The sequence below is a fragment of the Gobius niger genome, assembly GCF_951799975.1.
Source record: "Gobius niger genome assembly, chromosome: 14".
Taxonomy (NCBI): Eukaryota; Metazoa; Chordata; class Actinopteri; order Gobiiformes; family Gobiidae; genus Gobius; species Gobius niger.
Window position 1 is genome coordinate 7,931,748 of NC_136865.1, and position 18,371 is coordinate 7,950,118.

The 18,371-nt window shown below is 42.7% G+C and overlaps 1 protein-coding gene across 2 annotated transcripts in view; it reads right to left on the reverse strand.

The window, feature by feature from the left end:
• Window positions 1-18,371, reverse strand: part of LOC306974123 (retinoic acid receptor beta-like) — a 300,752-nt gene that overhangs the window by 56,174 nt on the left and 226,207 nt on the right. For both annotated transcript variants that reach the window (XM_079571267.1, XM_079571268.1), the window contains one exon: window positions 9,966-10,114. In XM_079571267.1, the coding sequence (XP_079427393.1) occupies window positions 9,966-10,114 (149 nt within the window). The remainder of the gene's footprint in view (window positions 1-9,965; window positions 10,115-18,371) is intronic.

Below are 18,371 nucleotides of genomic sequence, written 5' to 3' on the forward strand. Positions count from 1 at the left end.
GCTAAACACACGCTGTCTGAAAGCCTGAAACTGCTACGATTGTCTCTTTGAACTATCGCACTGTGGAGACGAGTGCAGGCTCACGCTTTGTAATCCCCACGCTGTGCAATGTGACGTCTAAAAATCTAACAAAAAGACAAAAAAGTCGCAGTGTACACCAGACTTTAGCGAACTGGTCCCAGGTTAGCCGCTCTAGATCTCACTGCAAAAGTGGCCCCAGGTTGGAGCAGCTTGGACCTACTATTTGGGAGCAAAGCGATTTAGTCTAGGCTGTGAACACCCCTAAGGAACAACCCCCAATGGAAAGACAATAAAAGAGGTGTGGCTAGGTGGTTGGCACTACAGCAACAAGTTCCCGTGTTCAATTCCCAGACTGGGTGGTTCCTTTCTGTGTGGACTGTGTAGATTTCTGTGTTTCCTTGTGTCTGGATGGATTTAAGGCTCGAGATTCAAGCTCAAGATCTGAAAATCATTGCCCGGACACTGCACGACGGTCGCCGCATTGCTCCGTACAGGTTGCCCCCAGTGTCATTAAAGGCTGGGTCAAACGCAGCTTAGAATTTGAATATTATACTAATACAAATGAAGAATTTCCATAACCGTTGCTGCACATCCCAGTTGCACTTTTACATATATATTTTTTTTACTTTGTCACAAACTAGCCAAGGTTGATGCGACAGTTTATTCATTCAAACTACGCATTTGTCTGTGTCCATAAAGTCCTCTCCGGCTTTAATAAAAGCCTTAGAGAGCTATGCTACTGAAACATTATTCATAAAATCGGCTCGTTCAAAAGCCAGTGCATGAGTTGTCTCGGTGCTTGTCAAACTTGTTCAGAGTCACCATGTCAGTGCCCGAGGACTCGACCCGATATCGGATGAGTGGGAGTGGATCCACACACGTCTCACCTATTCATAAAAGCTATCCTTGGACAACCCAAGGCCTATGCAAAAACAACATTGGCCTCAGCATAATGTAAGACGTCTTTTTTTCCCCTCAGTCCAGATTGAATATTTCACCATACCTGATCCGTACGTGGGCAGGGCAAGAGACAGCCATTCAACACATCTTTATTTAAGCAAGTCCAAGCAAGCCAGGAAAATGCAGCGTTTATGTAGCATGTTGTTTTATCTTTTTTAGATTTTGTCAATCTAAGGATGTACATTCTTAAGCTCATATGAGGTTTGCTGCAGTGCTTGTTCAGCGAGTCCTGACATGACCTGCCTTAAAGCCACAGTTCAACAGATCAACCAACATTATATACTACCTTTTTATCAATTAAACATTTTAGCCTTTGATATGCCTGCAGCTATTTTCTAGTCTTTATTTATTTTTTTATTTTTTTAATTGCTTGCTTAATTCATTCTTGTCTTAAGGGAAATACACAAGATTTAAATGTGTCTGTACTGTTGTTGTGCCTCTGCAAAGTGCAGTAAAGGTTGATGGAGGTTTGAACCAGTAAAGTCCCGGCTATGGCGACCAAAGAACTGCTTCACCCATTCATCACAACCATGTTTAAAGTTCAACAACAACAACTTTGATTTCCAATGTGGTATCACGAGGAAACCAAATGACCAGAAAAGCTTATCAATGCCTGCAGACAGTGGCACTTTGGTCTGTAATTTTGATGGATGTTGTGTTTGTCTTCTCCGGCACCAGTCTGAGCTAGTTCTGCGCTCCGTGTGCCTTCATTACGGCGCAATTGATTTGCTAGCATGCTGTTAGCTTGTGAAACATTTTATAAGCTGAATTACTATGTGTGCATGGAAAAAAGACTTGATGAAACTACCTTGAGGGATCTTGTATGGATGAAACTACCTTGAGGGATCTTGTATGTGGCTTGGGACGCCCTCTGTTGGCACCAGGGGAAATTGCCATGGTAAAAGCAAGGTGCGAGCTACCATTTTGGCTAAAAGGCATGCAAACAAATAGCGCCGAATTAAGCACTGATGGTTAAACATGCTGCGGGCAACTATGTCCAGGAAATTGAGCAAAATGATTTGTTTTTGATGAAGGATCGATGAATTTCTCCACACTCAATGCTATCATTATCACCTTCACTATTAATCTTATTAGCATCCTGTTGACAACAGCCCCGTTGCTAATGTGTCAAGTCATCAGTCATCAGATTTCTAATCCAATCCTTCAAAAGGAAAACTGTGCTGACAAATAGAGTGTTGTTTTGTTTTTTTCATTGACATTGTCTTCGAAGACATAAATAAAAAGTGAAATCTTCAAAAGCCGGTGAACTTTAGACGCGCCTCTAGTTCGAAGGGCATTGTCAAAGTAAACCGCGCGGGGTTGACAGGGTGACTTTAGCTGCTCTTGACTTCTCGGCGTTTGTCAGATCACATCGCGCTGGTGAATATGCATGTACGTCTGGAGGGGCATATGGCACATGCCCTCCAACATTTATAATGAGAGCTGTCCGTACACGCGTGACCTAAAGAGGGGACCGTACACAAACTATCAAAGACTGGGAGGCGGGCACTGGCTGAGCCGCACCGGGATGCACAAAGCCGCAGATTTTACACCTATTGAAATTATGTACCGTCATAACAATTATGTTTTATGCAATTCATCTTCAAAACATTTTAGCCTTAAATATGTTTATGCCTGCGGTTGTTTTTTAAGTCTACCCTTTTGGCTTGCTTTACGCGTTTGTGTCTTACTTCTGAGAAACGCACAAGAATTCCAATGCGCTTGAATTAAATGTTTTGTATTCTTTTGTCCCGTACACTCCAATCCAGACATAACAATGGTGGAGTGAGTAAAAAGTTCACCCCACTATTGAAAGGTTTGCCGGATCAAAGCTAGCAAAGCACATTAGGCGTTTTTGCACCTAAACCGATCATAGGGGCTGAGGGCTCGAGAGAACGTGAGGGGAGGCAGTGCTGCCGTTGAGCGTCGGGCACCACATGCTCCGAGGGGCGCCACACTGAGGCCAATGTGACTGAATGGCCTTGTACAGTATTTGTGCCAAATGCCCACATCCAATGAGAACGATGAGAAAGAAGAGCTACTGTATGTGTGCCAATGCGGGGCTCGAGCACCCACTCAAATCTTTGGGCACCCAGGCATATTTGCCCTTATTACAAATTGATTCAATAGGTATAACCTGCAAATCCCCAGCTGTTACTTCCTTTTCTGCGATCATACGAGCGCGGTGCGGTTTATTCGATTTATATAAGCACAATTGACTCTGTGCATAACTTCAAATCATAACAACGCCGCCCAAGAAGTGACTTCCTGTTTCGTACATAGACTGTAAAAAATAATGGACAGCTTCTCCTCACTCCTCCCCGTTTACCATAATGACCACGGTCGAGGGGGAATTCATGGCGGATTTACAGACTCCTCCTCCCCAGCTCTGACGAAACATGTTCCTAAAAAGGACATACGGACGGGATCTTCACCGTAGACTCGGCCCTTGCTTGACGTGTGGCTCCCGCAGCTCCAATGCTAACAGTCCGACCCTCATTAAGTACGAGATTTCTAAAATTCTTCTTACGAAAACCAGCTGGGTTTCTTAAATTGTGACTAACCCAGCGTTATCTCAGGAGGAACATCTAGCCTAGTCTAGTGTTGAAAAAATTGAAACCAGGCGTTAAAGTTGTTTTTAAGGTGTCTAAACTCCAATGCTTTTCAATGGGGGCCTAGTGGCGATATGGAGGTACTACAGCAATGGCAGCCCCCAGTGTCGTGGTCATGAAGCAGAGCAGCCAGCGCCCATTGGTTTCGATCCAGCACGCCAAAATAAAAGCACACGGCTCGTCTCATTGATCAGTTCAGGTACTTGCAACATTACAAGAATATAATTTTAAGTGCTATGTGTCTGTTAATAGTTGATGCTTTTATTTTGGCGTGCTGGAGGGAAACAGGAAGTCACTTTTTGGGCGGCGTTGTTATGATTTGAAGCTATGCACAGGGTCAATTTCGTGACCCCGTTCTGTTTTCACTGGGAAAAACATAAATCGGCGTCTCTGTTTGTAAGTACGTAAGCCCTGCCGGTTTCAAAACATAATTTAAACGTCACTTCTGTGCATTGAAAGAATATTTAAATGGAGTCATATCTTTGGTGTCTTCATGCTTATAGAAAGAAATCATGTGTAACTAGTGATCACGGATGTGTCTTTCCCAAAGTTGTGAATATTCAACAGCTTTTTTTTGGGAGCTGGAGAAATCGTTTTTCTGTTTCTTCCAGTTATACATAATCTTCCATACTCGCGCTGACAGCATCTGCATCGGGCGTCAACATTCATGATTTGACCATTTAAACCTTCAGTGATGCGTTCACCGTCCCTGGGTTTATTGGCGGCTGTAATTGGCGGAGCGGTGAGCAGTGAAAGCGTCCTCCAGCTGTGCAGCATTGACGCGAACGGCAAAACAATAATGTCGCCATGGAAACGCAAAAGCAATACCACGGTGGGAAAAAAAATAATAATAAAAAAAACTGTAATCCCAGGCCTAATCCCCGCGGAGTCGGGGTGTTGCAAAAACCAGGGTCACTCTGCCGTGAACCCGGCTATTTTTACATCGGCGCGTGGCGGGAGAGAGGCCGGATTTTTGACAGCAAGCGGAATTAACCCCGAAAAAAAATCCCCCCCGTCATGGTACAGATGTTACAATCCGCACAACTGCTTTGGAAACGACTTTGGAGTTGAACTAATATCTCGAGTTCAGGGCTAGTCTTTTGTTATATCGAGGAATCGAGGATTTTTTTTTTAATGTGGCACAGCAATTTGGCCACATAGAAGGAGCTCAGAGTGGAACCGCTGCTCCTCCACAACATCAAGTAAAGCATAATTGTCCCCTTTGACATCTGCTATCTCAAGCAGCACACGTTTCTCTATGAATATGCCATTACTTATTTGAAAGCTTAGAACCTTCAGAGCTCAGTTCTGAGCCTTAACCACTGGAGGCTGGACTAGTATTAAAGGGCTTGCTTGGGGACAGGATCTGACATTGTGACAGCAGACAGTAATTATCTAAAAATAGGTAAAATTGTCTAGACATAGGAATATTTGACCTAGATTCGACTGGGTAAGTAAAACTATGTGTCTTTTTGCTTTCAAAACTAGACTTTTTTTTCTTCCTTTATTGAGTCGGACCAAACCTTTTGAGTAGGACCAAACCTACGACGCTGCAGCCTATGAACAGCGCATAGGGGGAAACCTGTGTCAAGCCATAAGATTATTGAGCCAATAAATATGATCAAAAAGTACAAATCGAGAGCTGCACAGTGTCGGAGCTAAACAGTGCAGGACACCACGCTCTGAAACAGGGAGAAAGGAGGCAATGCGCTGGTTAAGAGGAGCACTGACAGCAGTACTACGGTTTCCTCTACCTCCAAAAACATGCTGGTCCACAATGGCGGCGCGCTCAGTCGCAGCGGCTCAGGACGAAATTTTGTTGTACAATGACAAATAAAGCACTTACTTACTTTTCGGTAATTGTTCACATGTTTTGATGCAATTTTGGGGGCCTAAGTAGGACTAACTTAAAAAAAAATAGGTTGGAAATCATTGACCTCGACTCTCAGCTACACAATAAAGGGTGACTTCATATTTGTATTGCATTGATTTTTAAAATAGATCTTTCTCCCATAAACTCACAGTGCTGCATTTTTGTCTTTAACTACCAACAGCCCTTTAAACCAGTGGTTCTCAACTGTGAGCCAGGACCCAAAAGTGGGTCACGGAACCATTTTGAGTGGGTCGCGAACCTTAAGCACATTTTGTTCGATATTTATCTTCTGTAAAAGTGGCTGTCGTTTTGGTCATAATTGCAGCTTTATAGGTTCATTCAATGATTATCCAACATTCATTTGTGGGGAAAAATACAGTAGTTTACATGATATTTAACCTCTTACCTGAACAGAGCACATTTTCTCTAGTTTAGCTTTACCCAAATCTAAAAGCTTCTTGTAAAAAGTGTCAAAAATGGCAACAAAAATTAGATCAAAGCGAGGATGGAAACGCCACAAAAGCTTTCAAATGAGGCGTTACACTTGGCCTATCGACTGTGGCCTTTTAGATTTGGGTAAAGCTCAACTGGAGAAAAGGCGGGGGTTTAAGAGGTTAAGAAATGTCAATCTTATTTGCGTTGCGGTTTGATTTAAAGTGGGTCCTGACAGCGTCCCAGTTGAGAACCACTGCTTCACAGTTACCAGCCTTTAAACATACAAAATTCCCCGGCATTGAGGGCGAGAGAGAGAAACAAAGAGCGAGCGGCCACGCAGGAGTCCGCCCGAGAACTTGCTCTGACCCCGGACGTGCCGCTGAGTGAGACGATGATCACTGCCCCTCTCCTCACCCCCAAACACCCCGCCCCTCCCTCCCTCCCTCCCTTCACACATACTCCTACCCCGTCCTGCCAGACCTCCAAAGGATTCCACGCATTCCTCTGTCAGTCCCAGCCGACCGACGGAAGCCCCAACACATGAGGCAAAACAATCGCCCCCAAAAAAAAAAAAAAAACTCTTGTGTCATACTTGGTTAGATATGGGTTTGCATGTTTTTGTTACGGGAATTTGGTGCAGAGTTGTTTTAATATAACACGGCTCTCGGGGGTTTGCGTAGTCCCCTCTCTCTCCAGACTCAAGAGGCAATAGTTGCGGTTTGCAAGGCATTCCATGGCTGCCTTCACAAAAGCAACACAAAGGTTTGACCATGAAGTAAAGACTCAACAAATAACATGTGGTTTCGATAGAATGGGGGAAGAAAAACATCCATAATCCACTAACACATACAGTAAAATTGACTATGCAAAGTCTGGCAATATACTTAAAGGCACACTGCGTAACATTTTGGACTATACTGTTGCCATCACTACAAAACATGCTCCTAATGACTAGCTCAACACAAAAAAAATGCTTTTACTGTAGTGAGTAATCAAATAATGGATTTGGATGAGGATCTAACCTGTTTAAATCTCAAATGTGGCTGACTTTAGTCACATCTCCATGGAGACGAGCTGGAGACGTACCCACTCCTGGAAAGCTACAGTCATGTCTTAGGAGAGGTGAGCGGCTCATGGCAAAAGCACATGTTTGTTTGTACATTTACGAGGAAGTTTTCAATGATGAAAATATCTGTCATAAAATAAATGCCTGTATTTCAATTTTATTTACTAAGTACAATTCTACGCGGTGTGGCTTTAAGTTGGACATAGGTTTGAGAAGTTTGTCCACAAAACGTCAGATTAAGCGTTTGTTTGGTTGTTTCTTCTTCTACAGCTGAAGCGCTCCGATCTGTTTCTCCCTGTATGTGTATAAATGCAACACAAACCTGCCATCGATAATCTATAATCAATCGCCAGACCCTTTTCCTGAGCTCAAAGTGTGTTCATCACGGCGTCAGCTCAAAGTGAAAGGTTTCGCAGTCACTGTTCTATCATGTGTCATTCGCGCTGCCGCCTGCAGAGGGTGCTCCAGGCCAATCCGAAAACCTTGCTGTTCTATTCCACACACTAACCTTATTTCAAGTTATAAAGTGTAAAACATCAATGCCGAGGCAAAACAATGTTTAGAGGCTACACTTACGCGTGATAAGTCGATTTGAAACAAAAACTCTGTCGCTCAGTCGTTAGTGGCCGGATTTAGAACCGATTTCCCCTGCTTATTTGAGAAGAGCTTGGAACAACACATTGAAGTACTTACTGCAAATACCACATCATGGTCCTGTACCATAATCACTGGGGTAATGATCACGAGCTTGTTTACAAACATCCTAATAACAGGCTAATATTGTTGAGACGGTGTAATGCGAGGGTGATGATCTGGCAGGTGTGAGGTGTTGCTAAGTAACCGCTGTGGGAAAGCGGGTGAGAGTGTCAGGAAGGCAGAAGCGCTAAAAGTAGAACATTGGAGGGCAGCTGCGCACGGGGGGGAGGACTCGCCAAAATAAAGATAAAATATGGGAGCTTATAAATATTCTGAGTGGAGTGCAGTTTTCTCACAGAATGCAGTAGCTCAGTGAAGTACATCCGCGCATAAGCGAATACATCCCGAAATACTCGATTTTTGGAGTGCCGTAGGCAACAGCATTTTCGTCGTGCTCTATGCTTTAACTCAGGGGTGTCAAACTCATTTTGGGTCGCAAGAGAAAATGTTTCCAATAAATGAATAATAATGAGCTGTGATTTGGTCAAAGCCACAACTTGACTGTAGCTTCATTAATACCGACTTACGCTTGTATTGCACTTTACAAGCCTGTGGCACAAGTTCCTGAAAGTACAGTAGTCATTATTCATTCACTTGGTGGTGGTAAGCTGCTATTGACGCCACAGCCGCCCTGGGGCAGACTGTCCATTTACCACATGGCTATATAATAAAAAATATACATATTTTCATTGGCATCTAATGTAATGTTTATTGCAACATGTGTTTGATGTGTGTGTATGTGAGTGCCATTATTTGTTCATAGTTTGTTGAATTTCATTTTAGCCATTTTTTTTCTTTGTTTTTTCAGAATTATGTAGGCTAATGTTGTGACCTGTTATAATGGGGGTCGCGGCTCCAAAAGGTTGAGAACACTGCTTAAAAAATCATAACGCCGGAAAAGAATGGGCTAGAGACTTACTCATTATTTTCACATGCTCTGGAATTTATGTTCGACAGGGCAAGGGCCGGATTAAATCACCTTGCGGGCCTGATATGGCCCGCGGGCCGTATGTTTGACACCCCTGCTTTAACCTAAGCAATGGCATTTTCCAGCTGAAAACAGACCTGAATGCCCAGAACTACATTGGCAACACCAAAAAATTACTATGAAAACCAAATTTTTGTGACTTTAATGTAACGGTCGCAAGGTATTGGCATGGAAATCCAAAACTTGCAGACGTATTCTCCACGTCAAATATGTTTCTAAGCCAAATACTTTACCAATAAGGCCACATTGTCAATAGCAAATCCTCCAATCCAAGGCTATCCGTGCTTTTTCTGTGGAAGGTAGAAGGGGCTCGAAGAACTTAAAACTCATTTGAAATTTCCAATTGGTCTGGGCGTTTCCAACATTTCGTGGGTTTCGCACCCACTCCAAGTGAACCTCCGAGGATAGCATTATTGCATTGTATAGTTAGCAGGGTGGCTAAAACCCAGAACTGTGTCAGGGGAAGGGGACGTAGAAGCATGGCTTAAAGACACAGGACAACAGAAGCACTAAAGTTTCTGTTCAAAGTCTAATACCAAAACCAAAAGAAATGGACATCGTTGAAACCCTACATCTACCTCTGCGCACATCCAGTCAAACAAACACATACTATTTTTCCCAGCAATTCAAACGTCTACTTCCAATCCACTTCTTACGCTACCAGAAAAAAGTTGAGTAAACCCAGAGAGAGTGGACTGACAGGTAGACAAATAAATATGGAGCAGGTGATCAGAATTCCTGCGCTCGGTGTGTCTCTGTCCACATGACAACGATGTGTGACTGCTGTCAAAACACATCCACTCCGCCTGACAGCTCCGAATGGATAATCAGACTGATGAAAAAACCAGGGAGGAAAAACAGCACCGGAATACCAACGCGTGACTTCGAAACCCAGCGACGAGATCTTTCTTCTCTTGTTTCCGCTACATACACTGTATAACAGGCTTCAGGTGAGACACTGCAGTCTTGTTTACTTTTTGAATAAATGAAAAAAAAACTTCAATTTACGCATTTTCAAAATCCTTAAACCATCATTGGACCCGCTCTGAGCACTATCTTAATCGAACAGCATTCATCACGGTGCCATCGATTTGTTAACGTGCCTGACGTGGCTTATGCCTCGTTTTTACCATATTTAATTCCTCTTGTGCCATTGGAAAGCGCTGCAAGCAACACACAAGATGTAAAAAAGAGCAGTCCTTAATCAACAAGTGTCTTCTCCATGCACAGACTATGATTTAAATGATTAAAAAAACACAATATCAATGAAAAAATCAGTTGTAAAGACCACAACTCTTAATGCCGGTTCAATACCTTGCAGCCCTCGCAGGCGCTGACCCCATAGTGGTATCCAGAGGACTTGTCCTGGCACACGAAGCAGGGTTTGTAGACCCGGGGAGGGGGCGGCGGGGAGGGCGGGCTGGGGACCAACTCCTCTGAACTGCTGCTCTGGGTCTCGATAGCTGCAAAAAATGAAAAATAGATGCTTACAAGGACAGCATTAATAAAGCATCAAAACTTACAACAGTGGGCAAATAAATCGGGCTGGTATATTGTGTGGATTCTCAAGTGTGCACATGACGATGCAAGGTTTCTTCTAATAAATCGAGAAATCCAAGGTTTTTCCCAAACAAATGCAAATGGCACAGCACCATACACCTTCACTCAATGTGTGATAATCTCAGTTCGTAAATTGCCGTCATTTGTCTTTTCAAAAAAGCTTCACTCTCTGCTTAAAGGAACAGGCCGCCGTTTTTACATTCTGAGATATGTTCTTACCTGAGCTTAGACAAGTTGATGCGTAACTGTCTGGTCTTTGTGCGTGCACTCAGTCACGCAAATGTCGTTAGCATTTAGCCTCTCCAGCATAGGTATAGCTCCAAACAGGGGTGAAGTTAGACGCCACCAAGCTGTTCCACGTTTTCCCTTTTTAAATACATTTATGTTACACGATTCAAGTCTAGTTACACAAAATTTAACATGTATTTTCTAAGCGGATAACAAGGGGTACTATATTGTGAGGTGTAATAACACTTCAACGATATTACTGCGTGGACATTGAAGTAATCCAGGTGTTATAACAGATCACAATATACTGCCCCTTTTTATCTGATTAAAAAATCAATGTGCTTACTTTTGTGTAACTAGACTTGGATCGTGTAACGTTTCACGTAACTGTATTTAAGTAGGGAAAACATGGAACAGCTTGGTAGCTTCTATCTTCACTCCAGTTTGGAGCTATGCGTTTGTTAAGTGTGACGTCACAACTTCCACTTCCGGTACTAGCAAACTGGCAAATATGCGAGACAAAAACATTAAAAACTCTTAAAGACAACCAATATTTCTGAAACTCAACGGAGAGTTACTCAACATACTTATTTCTCAGAAAATGCCCCAGCGACTACTAAAAAAGTATTATTTATCAAAGTTACTACTTCTGGGGTTAGCGTAGCTGCTGCGCCGTTAACATTTATCTCCGCTAACCCGGATGTACCGATTTTGGTAAATATTGCTTTTATAGCAGTACAGCATTTTTGGCTAATGGGCCTGATAAACGAGTATGTTCAGTAACTCTCTGTTAAGTTTCAGAAATATTAATTGTGGTATTATAGAGTTTTTTGTAGTTTCTCGCACATCTGCGGACCCGGAAGTAAAGCTGTGACGTCACCACTTAACAAACGTATACCTATGCTGGGAGAGGCTAAATGCTAGCAACATTTGCATGACTGAGCGCACGCACAAAGTCCAGACAGCTCCACATCAACTCGTCTAAGCTAAGCTAAGGTAAGAACATATCTCAGTATGTAAAAACAGTGGCCTATTCCTTTAATTCAAGTTTTCAAATGAAAGGACCTCAACAGTGCTACACAAGAAGTTCAAGCTTTATCCAAATCAGTTCTACACTTCTTCCATGTCTGAGGTAACTATTCTCACAACAGCTAGCTAATATAAGCATTTCACCCTGGCATTTCACAATACCAATATTCACAGGAAACATCTCATACTTTTCCTATTCTCCCATTTCCCGCCCGTTTCACGTTAGCCTAAAATGAGACCGGTAAATGAGAGCTACTAGTTTTCATTCTGAGCTGTTTCATTCTGAGCTAGCTTGAATGTTACCATCACAAAGCAGGAGTAGCTAGCAGCACCAGAAAACATGTTTTACTCACCACAGAATCTCTCTTTTCTTATCACACAAAACTACATCCTATTGAAAGCTGACATCAATCATAAAGTCCATCCCTGGCCTCAACAGCTTCAGTGTTTCTCTTGTTGCACCACATGGACAGTAGGCTAGCGATGCTAAAAACATGCTGCTCTCACACAAACAGCCAATCATCACCATTCAGCTAGTGTCATGTGCAATGGCTGAAATTAGCACTGGCTAAATCTTGTACAATGAATCTATTCTTTGTAAATGTATTTTTCACATGGTCCCTGTGAAACTAACTATTAAATGAAACAAAATTATTGAGATTTTATTTGTATTTCTGTTGTTGTATTTTTATTTTATTTATTTATTTTGCTCTGTAAAGTTCCCCTCCTGGAACCGCCACATTAACGTGGTGGAGGGGTTTGAGCACCTGAATGATCCTGGAGCTCTGTTGTCGGGGGCTTCGTGCCCCCGGGTCTCCCAGGGCAAACAGGTCCTAGGTGACGGGTCAGACAAAGAGCGGTTCAGAAGCCCCTTATGAGAGACCAACAGACCCGATTAATCGTGAGGCCGTCCTTCTGTGGACCCACCACCTGCAGGAGGAGCCATAAGGGGCTGGTGCAATGTGATTTGGGCAGAACAACTGCCCCCGCGACCCGGAAACGGACAACTGGAAGAAAATGGATGGATGGATGGATGCATGGATGTAAAGTTGCCGCTTCTAGTCAACTCCGTCCCATCCCATGCAAAAATCAACCTGATTGAGCCAGACTGATATTACAGTGCCAACTACATTAGCACTGACATCAATCTGGGATCGCTCCGGCTTCTGTAATTCGGAAAGTGGACGCCTTTTTAGTTTTTGCTGCTGATTGGATCAAGTACATCACAAAGCTCTTACATGTTTGGTTGTGAAAAATGTTTTCTGTGTTTGTAAAGTGTATAGCAGCATACCTTGTGTTTTTCTATCGCCGTCACTTTTTAAATTAGTTTCAAAACACTTTTGGTCCGGCCTTGAACAGATCGGCAGTAGCAAACCAAGATGGATTCTCACATACCTCACAAATACTGCGAGAATTCAGCTCTGATGCAAGGTTATGCAACTATAACAATCTCCCATTTTTTTCCCCACAGGATATTTCATTTTTGCATACTCAATGTAAGCTCAATTACTCTCGGTAGCGTCACATTAGAGTAATTAGCCGACCCTACCTTCAAAATCTAATCTTCTCTCGAGTTCATCTCGTTTGAACTTTTTTAGCAAATTCCAGATTTCAAGCTGTAAAATTCTCCTGCTTGAGGGAACTGTGGATGAATGTCTTGTAATATGGTGTCCCGTAAGGTTAATTGGAAAGCTTACAAAAGCAATTGATTCTGGCTTATCTAAGAAAAAGTTTGGGCAACAAGGACAAGTCTCTGCAAAGTGTTATGCAACCGAACTATTGCAGAATAGCAAAGTAGATGGAGTTGACATAATGGTGCTATGCAAAGGGATGAGGAAAAAGTTAAATCTCGAGTGGTTTTTAACTAAGAGTAAACAACATGAGGAGAGAATGCGAAGAGCAATAGAGCTACATTTGGTAAGCATGGAGCGGAGAGGGTTTCGTAACATGCTATTAAAAAGTAATAAAAAGTGCAGTACAAATAATGATGCAAGCAGGAACTATATGATGCTGTGCCAAAAGAAGATACAACATACAGACTATCAACATTCAATGAAAATCTTTTACCGGGATGGGGTAGAGTGCCTTTCCAAACTGTAATTTATAATAACTATACAGTTACTGTTGGGCCATAAAACATTAGTACTGTGATATCAATTTTGAACCAGTCCACATTGTACCTGAGCTGCTGATGGATAAAAAGCAGTTGCTACAATCACAGACATAAACAACAAATCACTTTTATCATAGTATATTTTCAAAACTTCTAAAATAATTATTTTTGGGGTTTTAAATGTGTTTCACATCGCTGTAAGTATAAACAAAGTGCTTGTTCTTGGCAAAATGAAAAACCCAGCAATTCTACCGCGAGATTGGCTCGAACCTCCAGTGATGCAGCGTGCAGACTGAATCAGTATCTATTACGAGAGTGATTTTCAAGAGTTTGGAAATTGACAAATCTCACGACATTCCAGTTTGCAGAGCAAGGTAAAGCCTAGGAGTCCTCCTCCAGAAAACTTGTAAAGAAGAGTTCATTTGCAAAAGCAGATATCTTCGTTTTAAAGATTTGCTACTGTACTCAACAGATGCCACTTATGAAACTAAAGTTGTGTCAGTTCATGGAATTAAGAACTAGTGACTTTATATTTCTATGACACTGAAACAAATCTCCCCTCCTGGAGCCGCCACCTTAACGTGGTGGAGGGGTTTGAGCGCCCGAATGATCCTGAGAGCTCTGTTGTCGGGGGCCTTGTGCCCCTGGTAGGGTCTCCCATGGCAAACAGGTCCTTGGTGACGGGTCAGACAAAGAGTGGTTCAGAAGCTCCTTATGAGAGACCAACAGGCCTGTTTAATTGTGAGGCCGTCCTTCTGTGGACCCACCACCTGCAGGAGGAGCCATAAGGGGCTGGTGCAATGTGATTTGGATAAATGTGATAAACGACCCGGCAATGGAAAAGTGGAAGAAAATGGATCGATGGATGGTTGAAACAAATCTGGTAATGAAAAACACTGCTCTGTAAAGACACATTTTCGAGCATATGATGAGTTTTCTCAATGGCACTTAGTATCTGTTTTTGCAAATCAACTCTTCTCACTGAAGATGTTTTCCTAAACTTTGGTGTAGAAGACCGGTATACAAGTGTGCATAAACTCAGTAATTATATTTAACCCTAATCCTAACCCTTGGGCCTGATGTTGCAGAAGTAGATAACGTCAGGCCCAGGGGCAAAGTACGGTCCTCCACTATAGAACGACTGGGCCTCAAGATGATTGTGAGAAATGCTAGAGAGCAAGTACCTACAAGATAAGATAATCCTGAGAACAAAGTCAGTACCTTTAACATTTCATCAAATACTCCTCTTAAAACCATGTGAGGTCATAAATAATACATATAATAACTGTAATTTAAAGTCTTTTGACATAGAAAAAAATGTGTCCACCACAAAAAAAACTTGCCTACTTTGAACCTTTTTTTTTAAAGATGATAATACAGTATGTTTCAATATATTTACAGAATATGAATGGCCATATGTTAACATGTTGATGATAACACGATCTGTTCACACCTCATTCACTTGTAAAATGAATCCAGGAGACAGCAGACAAAAACAGACGTGGGTAAAGAAGGGCATTCCCTGGGCAGGTCAGAGCTGTTGAGTGCATGGGGCCCCCTGAGTTGGTGGCCCAGGGTGGCTGCCTACATGCCCCTCACGGCAAAACCACCCCTGATGAAAGTCGTCATACACAACAAACATAACATCTGATGCTTTTATTTCAAAGCACTTTACAGAATGTCCTTTTATTCCCCCCCAAACAATAAATTCTCTGTGCACGAACTCATCCCTTTTACTCTTCCACATCCCACTAAATGTCCCATATCCAGCACGCTCCGAGTCCAGCCCGGTGTTCCCATTGACAGAGACGAAGGCAGCCGCGCGCAACCACAGCACGTTTAATAGGCTTCCCCAGGTGGTCTCTCACTTTAACTTACATCTACGGGAGGAAAAAAAAAAATACCACATTCGTGATAGGACGGGCAACCATTCAGGCTATTGGAAACTCTTGGCTGCTCCTGACCTCCCGCCGGCAGATGGGAGAGGATGGTTTATGGGGGAAAAAATAGACGTAGGTGGTCCACGGATATATACCTGTATTGTAGTCTTCTCCCTTTTTTTTTCTTTTTTCATTTTCTGCCCGATTAAGCCAAGAGTTGACTCATGCTTGCTGCTGACAGACAGGGAGAGGCGAGAGGGAAAGTGGGGAGGGGGGCGGCAGACAGAGGCAGTGACCCCTGGGTGGCCCCTGGATGACCCTGTAGAGCCGGGGTCGAGAGGGAAGCACACACTCCCGCTGCAGTGAGGAGGGGGGAAAGGGGAATACCAGAGGAAAGGCCCAGCTTATTGAATCACTGACATGGCTCTCCTGACGGGACCAGGGCAAAGGGAAAACTAGAAGATGTTAAGACTAATGCTCGCAAAGATGGGTGCAGCTACTGGTTTACACTGCTGAGGTCATTTGTCCTCCAAAAAGTAAACTAAAAGTGGAATGACTTTCGGTAGAAGTCATTTTAAGTTGCAAGACAAAATTATTTGTCTTGAAATTGAGATTTTTATTCTAAATTTAACAGCTATAATTGATGAAGACGGCACAATGTCAGGAACCACGTGACTATCCAGAAGAAGGTGTTCCCCATTGACTAAAATGCAGCTTTGAGGCTTCGTAGTTTTTACATTTGACGCTTTATACAACTAAAAATAGAAAGGGCAGATGTTATCAAGCCGGCTACTCTGGGAAACGTTGAGAACTCTGTATTTTGGTCAGTTTATTTTTCCTATGTCCGTTAGCATTTAGCCTCAAACATCGCAAATTATAAACAATCCCGATTTTTTCAGCTGTTGTCAACCCATCTACCTCATCTATATGAAGTCAAAGCCTACTTAGAAGGCATTAATGAAATTCTTATTAATAAAATTGACAAATAAATCCAAATGTTAAAACATTTTCATTTTTTCTGCTAATTGTGGGTCGGGTACACGTCTAACAGATACCATCATCAAATAATTAGTTTATTATGAAGAAACTTCAGAAATTATATACATGCCATGAAATGCATATTCTGACCTTGCCATAGTAGGCACTGGCTTCACCATTCCAGACCATGCGGAGAGAAAAAGCTCTGTTTACAGGCCCGTGAAGCTGTTTACATCATAAGTGCGCATTTGTAGGAACACGCTTAGAAACGACCACGGTTTATGTGATTTTCTTTGGTGCACCCTGCCTCTAAATACCAGTTTTGCGTGTTTGTTGCATAGACGGAATCAAATTGAACAGCTTCTATGATGCCAATATGGCGGACATCGTAATAAGTCATAAATACCCGGATGCCGTCTTTATCAATATGCAGCATAATCATTTACATATAAGATATTTGGTGCTACATGTCCTCATTGAGTTTGTGTTGGCTCTCAGGAATTATCCATAGAGAGATTTGGAAGTATCGTCGACTGGACTGGCAGTTGAAGAAGTGATGATTTTTACCATTTAATTTGCTCAAACAATGTTTCTTAGCTGATTTTCTAACCAGAATAAGCACCAAGCTCCACCCTTGCACATTTCAAACACAAGAGGTGTATGTCAACTAAATCAACCCAGTCCAGGTGACAATACTTGAAAATCGTTACGCTGTCCCCTATAAAATAACAGTTTCACTTTAATCAAGCATGACACTGACATGTCTCTGTGGCTCAGTGATTTGCTCGGTAGGCTTGCAGCAAAATGGTCCCGAGTTTGAATCCTATACGTGTACATATTCCAGCTTGCCACTCCCAATATCTCAGCCCGAGATCTGGCGAATGGTCAACTGGTGCAGCTTTTGCCTTGTTTAACCCAAGTGGCATTGCAGGTTGCGTCAAATTGCATAGTGGGATAGTCTGCAGGCATAGGCGACTTAAAACTGGGAAATGTCGGACATATCCTACAAGACCCGTTCACCGCATTTCAAACAAAATCTGGGCAAAAAAGAAGAAAAAAAAAGAACCCCAAAACATCCGTGGAACTTCATATTCAAATTTGGCCTCGGTCTGAATCCCGTGGCACGCAAACTGCAACCCACACGCTCGTCAGCACCAACAGATGGCAAAGAACCCGGAGCGCACACGGACGATTTGACACAGCCATGGCGCGCCGAAATGAGGACAAAACTCCATTCTACCGCTTCATAAAGAGAGAGGTGCCGTGCCCAACCCCGAGCTATTCATTTTCATTTTAAATCAATTCCGTTCTCATGCAGCCACCAGCATAAATCTAGGTGATGGAAGGAAGCTGACAATTACCCCACATCATAGACATAAGAAGATGAAGAGAGAGAGAGAAGGAGAGAGAGAGAGAAAGAGAGGCATTTCCTGTGAGGCCCGAGGCTGTGGGGATATGAGTGGGAGTTTATTGCTGCGTTCATGAGCTACTCGCAATTGTCTGTTTGTCCAGATTTGGCGCGCTCATGTGCTTTGTACTGGAAATATTGAAATGTAAATAACACTGTTGTACTAACTGTTTGCAAAATCAATCAATTGAGCTGCATTCAGGACTCGAATGTCTGTCACCTTTAGGTAAATGTAGGTTTTATGGTCCTAAAGGATGTATTTGCAAATTGAACCATGCCACAAGTCAAACCGGAAAGACGGCAGATCGTTGAGGAATCGAACCTGGGACCAGTTCACTGTGAGGCAAGAGATAGCCACTTTGTCAATGTGTCTCATGAATATCAACCTCCCAACTGCAACCACAAGCAGTCAGTCAACAAGCTAATTATGTTTCTTTTTTGGGGATTGCTCCAGGGACAAGGCTTTACCCCTAAACTCTTGTTTAGGTTCATGTATATTTTTCTTACATTGCGAGATCTTACTG